The 10,747-nt window shown below is 38.5% G+C and overlaps 1 protein-coding gene across 7 annotated transcripts in view; it reads right to left on the reverse strand.

Annotated features, from left to right (window-relative positions):
- Positions 1-4,286: 4,286 nt before the first annotated feature.
- Positions 4,287-10,747, reverse strand: part of LOC133648758 (serine/threonine-protein phosphatase 2A 56 kDa regulatory subunit gamma isoform-like) — a 67,209-nt gene continuing 60,748 nt past the window's right edge. For 5 of the 7 annotated variants that reach the window (XM_062045158.1, XM_062045157.1, XM_062045161.1 and 2 more), the window contains 3 exons: positions 8,898-8,970; positions 8,675-8,791; positions 4,287-6,684 (listed from right to left, as the gene is read on the reverse strand). In XM_062045158.1, coding sequence (XP_061901142.1) covers positions 6,550-6,684; positions 8,675-8,791; positions 8,898-8,970 — 325 coding nt within the window. In that variant the 3' untranslated portion in view covers positions 4,287-6,549. The remainder of the gene's footprint in view (positions 6,685-8,674; positions 8,792-8,897; positions 8,971-10,747) is intronic. The other 2 variants (XR_009825930.1, XR_009825929.1) reach the window with 1 other exon arrangement.

Consider the following 10,747-nt stretch of genomic DNA (forward strand, 5'->3'; position numbering starts at 1 on the left):
TACCTTTTAACCAGCAACAGGCGCTGCTGCACCACCTCTGCCTCACATACAGATACTTGTATGTATCCCAACATGAGGATATAGTGATCTCAAATTGCATCAATATTATTAGCAGTAGGGCTGCGAATCGTTGGGTGTCCCACGATTCGATTCAATATCGATTCTTGGGCTCACGGTTCGATTCAAAATCGATTTTTTTCGATTCAACGCGATTCTCGATTCAAAAACGATATTTTCCCGATTCAAAACGATTCTCTATGCATTCAATACATAGGATTTCAGCAAGATCTACCCCAGTCTGCTGACATGCAAGCAGAGTAGTATATTTTTGTAAAAAGCTTTTATAATTGTAAAGGACAATGTTTTATCAACTGATTGCAATAATGTAAATTTGTTTTAACTATTAAATGAACCAAAAATATGACTTATTTTATCTTTGTGAAAATATTGGACACAGTGTGTTGTCAAGCTTATGAGATGCGATGCAAGTGTAAGCCACTGTGACACTAATGTTCTTATTATCTTTTTATTTATAAATGTCTAATGATAATGTCAATGAGGGATTTTTAATCACGGCTACGTTGAAATTGTAACTAATATTGATACTGTTGTTGATAATCTTCATTTTTGTTTCACTACTTTTGGTTTGTTCTGTGTCGTGTTTGTGTCTCCTCTCAATTGCTCTGTTTATTGCAGTTCTGAGTGTTGCTGGGTCGGGTTTGGTTTTGGAATTGGATTGCATTGTTATGGTATTGCTGTGTATTGTTTTGTTGGATTGATTAATTTAAAAAATTTAAAAAATTTAAAAGAAAGAAAGAAAAATGGAAAAAGAAAAAAAAATTTTTTTTTAAAATAGATTTTTTTAAAAATGAGAATCGATTCTGAATCGCACAACCTGAGAATTGCGATTCGAATTTGAATCGATTTTTTCCCACACCCCTAATTAGCAGCGAGAGAGACATGAATGGTTGGCATAAACGACAACATTATTACTGTGGATATAAGTAAGTGTGAATAAAGGCTGCAGTTGAAGACTATATGTGAGCTTATCTTTAATTGTTTTAATTGTTGAATTAATACTGTTACCTCTAAAGTTGTGCAGCTTTAACTTTGGTGGGTGTTGTTAAATGTGATTACTTGTTACGCAGGTGCATACTTGCCCACCTTGAGACCTCCAATATCGGGAAGTGGGGGGGGTGTGGTTAAGAGGAGAGTATATTTACAGCTAGAATTCACCAACTCAAGCATTTCATATATATATATACATATATATATATATATATATATATATATATATATATATATATATATATATATATATATATATATATATATATATATATATATATATATATATATATATATATACACACATATATATATATATATATATATATATATATATATATATATGTATATATAAATACTTGACTTTCAGTGAATTCTATCTCTATATATATATATATATATATATATATATATATATATATATATATATATATATAGAGCTAAAATTCACTGAAAGTCAAGTATTTATATATACATATATATATATATATCCATCCATCCATCCATTTTCCACCGCTTATTCCCTTTGGGGTCGCGGGGGGCGCTGGAGCCTATCTCAGCTACAATCATATATATATATATATATATATATATATATATATATATATATATATATATATATATATATATATATATATATATATATATTTTTTTTTTTTTTTTTTTTTTTTTTTATATATATAAATAAAAGAAATACTTGAATTTTAGTGTTCATTTATTTACACGTATACACACACGCACACACACAACACTCATCTACTCATTGTTGTACTTGAAAGTACAATGCTTTGTTAAGGGTTGAATTGTCCATCCTCTTTCTATTCTCTGTCACTATTTTTCTAACCATGCTGAACACCCTCTCTGATGATGCATTGCTGTGTGGCACACAAAAGTGCTTTCATCAAATGCAGAAGAGTGTGGAATCTTCCATCTCTCCCTAGCATGGCCCAAAACCGGTCAATCCTTGCTTCCTGGGGAAGATCTTCCCTGGCAAGCAATTGGTACTCCAGTACTTGTACCCGGAGGCTGGTCACCTCCAATCGCAGCTGCGGCAGACTTTTTTTTTGGGGGGGGGGGGGGCCTCCAGCTCCGGCTGAATACCGGGAGTTTGTCGGGAGAAAATCTCTGTCGGGAGGTTGTCGGGAGAGGCGCTGAATATCGGGATTATCCCGCTAAAAACGGGAGGGTTGGCAAGTATGCGCAGGTGCGAGTCCCTGTGCATGTGCTTTAAAACGGATGACAGCGAGACTTGTCACGTGCAACGTTCTACACATGCACATGGATAAGTGGATCGTGAGGTTCTACGCATGCGCTCTGTGATAGGTCAATCAAGCCATTGTTCACATTGTTGATCACCTTGTTGTTCTGTTCCCGGTTTTGTGCTAGCAGCGCAGAAGCAATATTTATGTGTTCATTCAGTTAACTTTCACCCATATGACTAACTAACTGTGTATTTCTTGTGCTTAGTACTAGGTGATCATTTTGCCACTTGTCTTATGGCATAGTTTTAACGAGTAAATTATCGTTTTTTTTAGTCTGCTCATAATTGCTAATTAGCATTTATGCTATGTGTTTAGCTGTTGTGTAGAACTTAGTCAGTCTTAATTCATTAAATGAATTGTGACTCCAGAATATTAACTTTCTTGTTTTTCACAGACCCCAAATAAAGTGAGTTAACTCACTTTAGTATAATATAAAACACACTTACCAATTGGTAAGTGTGTTTTATATTATACTGCAACAGTAGACATTACCCAACATGTGATAGATATTATATTAACTTACTTTATTAAACCCCATTAAATGCGAGCCACATTTAACACAGTAATTAATGTGTTACCAGAACTGATTGATAAAGCATCTTTGCTCACAGTTAACCTGTCTTCATACTACTATACCAGCTACTTAAAAAGTATTAACTTTCAAGTAATGGTTTCTACTTTATATAAAAACACCCGTTTTAAGCACATTAATAGGTAACTATTTGTTGACTGTTTTCTTGGTTGTTAATGTTTTCTCTTTTTTTATATGAACAGAACACGTTGCAGCGTGTCTTGTTTATCCGGGAGCAGAATGTCAGGCTGTGTGATCTAACGCTTGATGGCTTCCTAAAAGAAGGTCAGTCTTTACATCAAGATAAAACAAATGTTACAATTAAGATTAGGGGTGTCCCGAGCCAATATTAATATCAAATATTGGTCCAAAATCAGCAAAAAAACATGCGTTAAATTATATCAGTTTGCATTGAACAATGTTGCAGACTAAAATGGCACATTTGTCAATATAAACAAGTATCACATAATTCTTGTTGCATAGCATGTACACACACAGTCTCCAAGGCAGAAGCTTATTATAAAGTATCTAGTAACAAACGTGTCCGCATCATTCAACGTACTGCGTCATGAGCTTAATTTATTGAATTATTGTGGCCGTTGGAAGTACGCCAAAAAAACAATAGAACTAATTAGCATTCCACTTCAAAAACATACATTTGGTTAGTGCTTTTGATACAAACCATTGTTCTCTTAATTTCACTTGGCCAATAATTCTCTAACATTCTACCATAAAAAAAATTAAAGCATGTACTTATGTCATAAGTGTAGTGTTTTTCATACCTAACATTGTTCTGTAAATAATTTCACTTGATCAAGCCTTTTTAAACATTCCACACTACAAAATAATACAAGTATGTGCTATAATTTGTGCTGATATATCAGATTAATACCAGTGTTAACTTTGACAGCAATTTTAGTCTGACAAAGATTTCAGGAGGAATAGTTATTTTGTGGATAGAGTAAAAGTTTAAAATCTTTGAGTTACACTTGTGAAAAATGGGAGCAAAAACAAAAATGTTGGGTTTATATTTTTGTTCCACCTAAAGATAAAATGTATTTTTTAGTCATTACCTAAATTGTAGATGCACGCGTAAACATGATTTAGTTGAAATAAGATGATTAGCATCATCAGTGCATTGTTTTTTAGCACATAATATCATACTGGGCAGCAATGTTTAAGATTGACATTTTATCATAATATAGTACTCCATGAAAAACAACACAGACTTGCAGATTGTGCTTTAGGATGAAAATATAAAACTCACTTTATTTTCTGAATATAGATAGATGTACATCACTAGAGATTTTGGATAAAAGCACACAAAAACGATTTATGTACGCAGGAGAGCTTGAAGAAGTGATGACAAAAAATAATAAACTATACAACTTATAAATGTTTACTATTTCCTGTGTGTTCTGTAAACAGGAGGGAGAATGCATTGTTCTTGTTACAAAATATGACCTCTAAACATTTATTAATAAGGTAAAATAAAGTATATGTACAACATTTCATCAGCCGTTTAGTATTATATGTATACTAAAGGACACTAGAAACAATCTTTTTGTTTGTCTAGAAATAAAATACAAGTTTATGTTGAATAAGAGCCTCTATACAAAAAAACATTTTGGGAGGGGCAGGGTGACAGCAACCAGCAGGGAGGGGCTAAGGTTTGGGCTAACAAAAACAATACTGATGAAAATGAGAAAAGATACGGAGGAGATGTATTTAGTTTGCACATTCAGGTAAAAGGGGCGCACGTGTGCAACTGGATGGTCTTGGAGTCAAAGGAGGAACAACAAGTTGCTTGTTGCTTGATTGATCTAACAAGTTTTAGTTTTTTTTATGTTCAAGTTTCATCAGGAAGTGCTTTGTCAGTTCAAGTTGCTGGGGGGTTTTAAGAAAGTTGTGTGGTTTTTTTTCATTTCCGGAACATTTTTACAGCTAGTCCGGTAAACATACCCACTGATCTTTTTTTTCTTCTTTTTTCTCCAAGGCACTGCGATAAAAAGGCGTTTTAGAAGCAAACATACGTCCTGTGTTAAGCAGTCTCGTCCCTGCTGACCGATACACAAGCAAAAGGGAGGGCGGGCTGGGGGCGCGGGTGTCCTGCTGGAGAAGAGTCCCTCATTCAGCATCTCTCAGATGCTCACTTGGGCAGATTGTACTGGATGCTGTGTAAGCAATCGAAGACGAACAGAATATCCCAAAAGTGTTTACACAACTCACATTACAGCAACCATTTGATTACATCATCTTAAGGGACAAAAATTTACTTTAGAGTAGTCACTGTACAGCTTATTTAGCAGAATATAGGCATTTTCCATAAATGTGAGTCAATCATTGTCTAAATAGCAACAAATGTGAGTAGCAAATGTCGGTGGTAGCGTGCACAAGTGCTGCGGCACTTGAGGAGCTGTGGTTCATTGTGGAGAAACAAGAATTTCAACACAAGTGAGCAGCAATATAATTGTGTCCCACCGGCTGTGTAGCAGGGTGGTGGGAGCATCAGGGTTTGGGGATGCATGAGTGCTACCTGAGGGTGTATTGTCACGGTTAGTTAGTTGGACAAGCAAGTAGCAAGATAATTATGTCTTGCCAACATCCAAGTGTGGCAGTGGTAGTGTGCACGAGTGATGCCGTGGGAAGATGTGGTTCACTCAGGTGGAACAGAGATTTCCAACAAAAATCGCAAGGTGATAAGTGTCTTACATACAGTTGAACATGGGAGATGACAGGGCCGTTGTTTTAGAGCTACATTAACATTGCCAACACTGGGGGAGTTGTGGTTTATTAAATACATTAAAAACATGTATTAATACACTTAACACTATCAAGTATTAGGTGATTAAATATTGCATTGATTTAATAATCATATTATCTGAGTGATGTGGCAGGACAATTTTAAAAAAAGACCATGTTTCCTTTAGTTTTGCCTTTAATATTACTATTGTAATTATTTTGTAGTTGAAAATATTGGATATCATTGTTTGAATTGTGTAGATTGTTGTGTTGAAATTAAATTGGTGAATTCAATTGTTGCCAAATATTTAAACAATAATGCTCATATGTTGCTACACGAGCTGTACATGGACTACTCTAAAGTATATTTATGTATACAGTATTTATTCCGGGTGAAATATAATAGTTCATGAAATGTGAAGTGGGACTCACATTTGTCAGATACTGTAGTCTAACTATTAAGGACTAAACGTTTAAAATCAACATATATTATGTAAAAAAAAAAAAAATATTGCTTTAAACTGGACATGTCATCTGGAGACGGGATGGGGCTTGTTTTTTGGGGGTTGGGGTTTTTGGCAAAAGCACCTGACATCTCGGTAGACACACAAGGAACAAAACACCTGAGAGAAATGACCAGAAGGTGGCAGCACAGCACCCTGAAAACCAGAGCTCTGCTGGAAACAAAAAACAAGGATGGCAGAGAAGATGGGAGGAGGAAGAGGAACAAAAATAAACAGAATTTGATGTGCAAGGACCCAGCGCCACTCTGTTCCAGGTCAAGTCGCCATGTTCGAGAAACATCTTTGTGTTAGGTAAGGAGGTGGAAGGTGAGAGGGTTTCTGATGTGTTGTGCTGGGCTGGGTCAAGATGGTGGCAGGTCTTGTGATGCTGCAGTTCGGCCAGTTAGTGGCCATCGTGTGTGGTCAACATCTCCTCAGCTCTCCGATGAAGCTCCAAGGCCGTGACCGTGGAGATGTCCTTAGGCAGCTCAGATTTCCTCCGCATCAACGGACGCTCCCGTCGCTGGTCTTTCTGCAACTGAACACACAGACAATGTTTTTATTAATCAACCAAGATTGATTTTTACTTAGGATTCACTCAATGCCAGTTAGCGTAATTATGCTCCATTTAAAGATTCAATGACAATCGCTGATTATTCACTGGATGTGTGGTCTACAAAAACAAATAACCATCAACGTTTTTATAATTATACTGGGTTCAAAACCTTTGCAGTTTTTTTTTTATCCGTCAGAGAATAAAAAGAAAGGGATCATAGTTGCCAACTTAGCTACTTACTTTGTTTTACTGTATTTAGACCCATTGGAAACAGAAAAACATGCATCGATCTTCTCAACAAGCAACAATTAGTTAAAGAAAGAAATCATAGAAAAAAATTTCTGATGTTCATCCACTGATGGTTCTTGCCCGGAAAAGGGTGGAGTGCCATCTCCGGGTTGGGGAGGAGATCTTGCCTCAAGTGGAGGAGTTCAAGTATCTCTTGTTCACGAGTGAGGGAAGAGTGGATCGTGAGATCGACAGGCGGATCGGTGCGGCGTTTTCAGCAATGCGGATGCTGTATCGATCCGTTGTGGTGAAGAAGGAGCTGAGCCGGAAGGTAAAGCTCTCAATTTACCGGTCGATCTACGTTCCCATCCTCCCCTATGGTCATGAGCTTTGGGTCATGACCGAAAGGACAAGATCACGGGTACAAGCGGCCGAAATGAGTTTCCTCCGCCAGGTGGCGGGTCTCTCCCTTAGAGATAGGGTGAGAAGCTCTGTCATCCGGGAGGAGCTCAAAGTAAAGCCACTGCTCCTCCACATCGAGAGGAGCCAGATGAGGTGGTTCGGGCATCTGGTCAGGATGCCACCCGAACACCCCCCTAGGGAGGTGTTTCGGGCACGTCCGACCGGTAGGAGGCCACAGGAAAGACCCAGGACATGTTGGGAAGACTATGTCTCCCGGCTGGCCTGGGAACGCCTCAGGATCCCCCGGGAGGAGCTGGACGAAGTGGCTGGGGAGAGGGAAGTCTGGGCTTCCCTGCTTAGGCTGCTGCCCCGCGACCCGACCTCAGACAAGCGGAAGAAGATGGATGGATGTTCATCCATGAAAATATAGGGAAGCTGCTGATGGTGTATTTGACAGAGAAGCAGCTGGAAAGAAATACTGTAAAAGTCCAAGTAAATGTTGTAATTATGATTACATTACTTCATAAAACTACTGTAGTTGTTTGTACTACATTCTATTGGATTGCTTTTCCTACAAAATGTATAATCTACTTTTTAAAAAGCATATTACAGATTCAAATTGTGACGTTTTGGGGTGCCAATCAAAGATTAAATTGATTTTAATTAATTTCAAATGTGAAATATTGATTTGAGTTAGGAGTATTTCGAGTTTCAAGCTCAGTCACAGATGCAGTTAAATTTGCATGCCTAGGGAAAACAAATTGAGCTCAGTTCACAAGATACAATAGACAATATGCAGTGTTGGACTCACGAGAACAAGACGTGACGATATTTTTATTTTGAAGAAAACTGCAGTGACAAAATCTATAAGTGGACAAGAGACTTTTTGGTTTAGGAGAGTGACCAACAATGTAAGTGCATTTTGCAATATTTTGTCACCTAAATATGAGCTTTTGACTGTTGAGCATCTTTGCACAAATTGAAACGAAAACTACAAATGATTAAAGTTAAATTGAAATAAATAAAATCAAATAAGCCTGGTGTCCATGACTGACCTGTGTCATGGTTGATTCTGCTTGGACATACTGTAAACACTATGGTGGTTATGGAACTCCGATGAAGCAGGGCAGCCACGCATGTGGCGGGTGGCCAGTTTGTAGCGTGCCCATAGCACTTGGTGTGTTGTTCCAATCCTGCCTTGTGCATGGACACTTCCATTTTGTGAAGCTCAAAAAGTAGGCAAGGATTCTGCCCTCTCTCTTTAAAGAGAAACATGGCACCAGTGCATCTCTATAATAAGGGCTTGCCCTTCCTAAAATACGCTCGATACTTGTCCCCTCACCTGTGTAGCCTCCTCTGTTATCCTCCTTTCCAGCAGGCTGACATCGTCGAGCAGCGGCCCGTCTGTCTCCATGTCCGTCGAATGGCCTGAGCCCGTCGGGTTAGTGTACATCAGAAACTAAGTGGAGTGGGAGAGAGGCATGGCGTGACTTCTATTATAATTTATTGTGGTGTTTAATAAGCACATCACATAATTACTGGACTCAGAATAATTGTTGACTTACCTGTGTGTTGGACTTGGCAAGATTGTCAATCTTGAGCCACGCTTCTTCTCGCTCCTTCCATTTGGCTTTCTCTCTGTGGACAAACGTAAAAAAATCAATGTTGTTTGTGATGTCAGAAAGCAACCGTGATGGGACTTCTGGTAGAGCATGGTAGGCGCAGTGCTTGCTTAGTGGGGGATCCATTGAAAAGTACCTTTTTTATGTTTTGTTTGCACTTTTGCTAACTCCAGGCATAAACTCCACCATATTTTTTACTAACCTGTCAGCTTCTTTTTCGTAAATTACGCCTGTGAATTCTGCGATGTCAGGCCACAAGCCAGGCCACTCCAAGCCTAGTGCGTCTCCGGATCAAGATATCATGGAGGAGTCCATATAGGACATAAGACCATACAGTATGTCAGAAGTTAGACAAAATGCAAGCAGACATCCTCGACAATCTTAAATCTGTTGTCAGAGGAGAGATAGCGGCTGTTATGGAGCCATTCGAGAGAATTCTCTCGTCCCATAGCATGGTCTTCGCTAGCCTGGAGATCGCTGCTAATGCTAACGGGCTAGTCGAATTCCATACTAGTGTCAACAAGTTAACTGCCACTGTGAATCTCTTCTCCCAAAAATGCAATGATCTGAAAGGCCGCTTGAGGTAGAATAATGTCATGGTTTGGTGGGCCTCCCTCAGGGACGTGAGCATACTTGCCAACCCTCCCGAATTTTCCGTGAGACTCTCGAATTTCAGTGAATCTCCCAAAAATCTCCCGGGACAACCATTGTCCCGAATTTCTCCCGATTTCCAGCCGGACTTAAGGCACGCCCCCTCCAGGTCCGTGTGGACCTGAGTGAGGACAGCCTGTCGTCACATCCGCTTGGCCAACCAAAAAGTAATCACAGAACAGTAGTTCTGTGGTTACTTTTTGGTTGGCCAACGGTTTACGTTGTATTGCGTACCCTGACGGCACGTGTGGGAGTCTGTTCTTAAGTATGAAGTAAAGAGACGTAACGCTGTCACCTCGCCTGGTTATTGACTCCAACCCAGAATATTACACTCCCCACACCTACGCTCCTTCAAAGGCTGTGCTACTGGCTGCAAAGCATTGCACTTTCAAATACAACAATGAGTAGAGAGGAGTGTTATTAAGTTAAAGTTAAAGTACCAATCACACACTAGGTGTGGCAAAATTATTCTCTGCATTTGACCCATCACCCTTGATCACCCCCTGGGAGGTGAGGGGAGCAGTGGGCAGCAGGAATCATTTTTGGTGATTTAACCCCCAATTCCAACCCTTAATGCTGAGTGCCAAGCAGGGAGGTAATGGGTTATGTGTAGATGTGTAAATAAATGAACACTGAAATTCAAGTATTTATTTTTTTTATATGTGTATATATATATATATATATATATATATATATATATATATATATATATATATATTAGGGTTGCACATCTCTCTCTGATAAACGATTCGATATGCATCTAGATACACAGGTTACGGTTCGATTAAAAAACGATATCCTTTTATTACAGACCGATTCGATTCGATTCCGAACGATACGATTCGATTTGACGGTTAATATTCAAGACTCCAAATCCCCAAGCATTGTGGCTTTACGGCACTGGCAAAAAAAAACAGAATAACAAAATCACATGTCAATGTATTTATCTTTAGACATGGACCAAAAAAATTCTGGCTGAATTGTAGGATGGGAACTCCAGAGGTAAAAGTAGCACAGAATAGTAACAACAAAGTGCAATATTTCAGCCTGAGCATAGTTTTGAACACTAGAGGTAGGTAACAAAGATTCAATATTTCAACCTGAGCATATAGTGTTTTGAACACTAGAGGTAGGTAACAATG

The sequence above is a fragment of the Entelurus aequoreus genome, linkage group LG04 (genome assembly GCF_033978785.1).
Source record: "Entelurus aequoreus isolate RoL-2023_Sb linkage group LG04, RoL_Eaeq_v1.1, whole genome shotgun sequence".
Lineage (NCBI taxonomy): Eukaryota > Metazoa > Chordata > Actinopteri > Syngnathiformes > Syngnathidae > Entelurus > Entelurus aequoreus.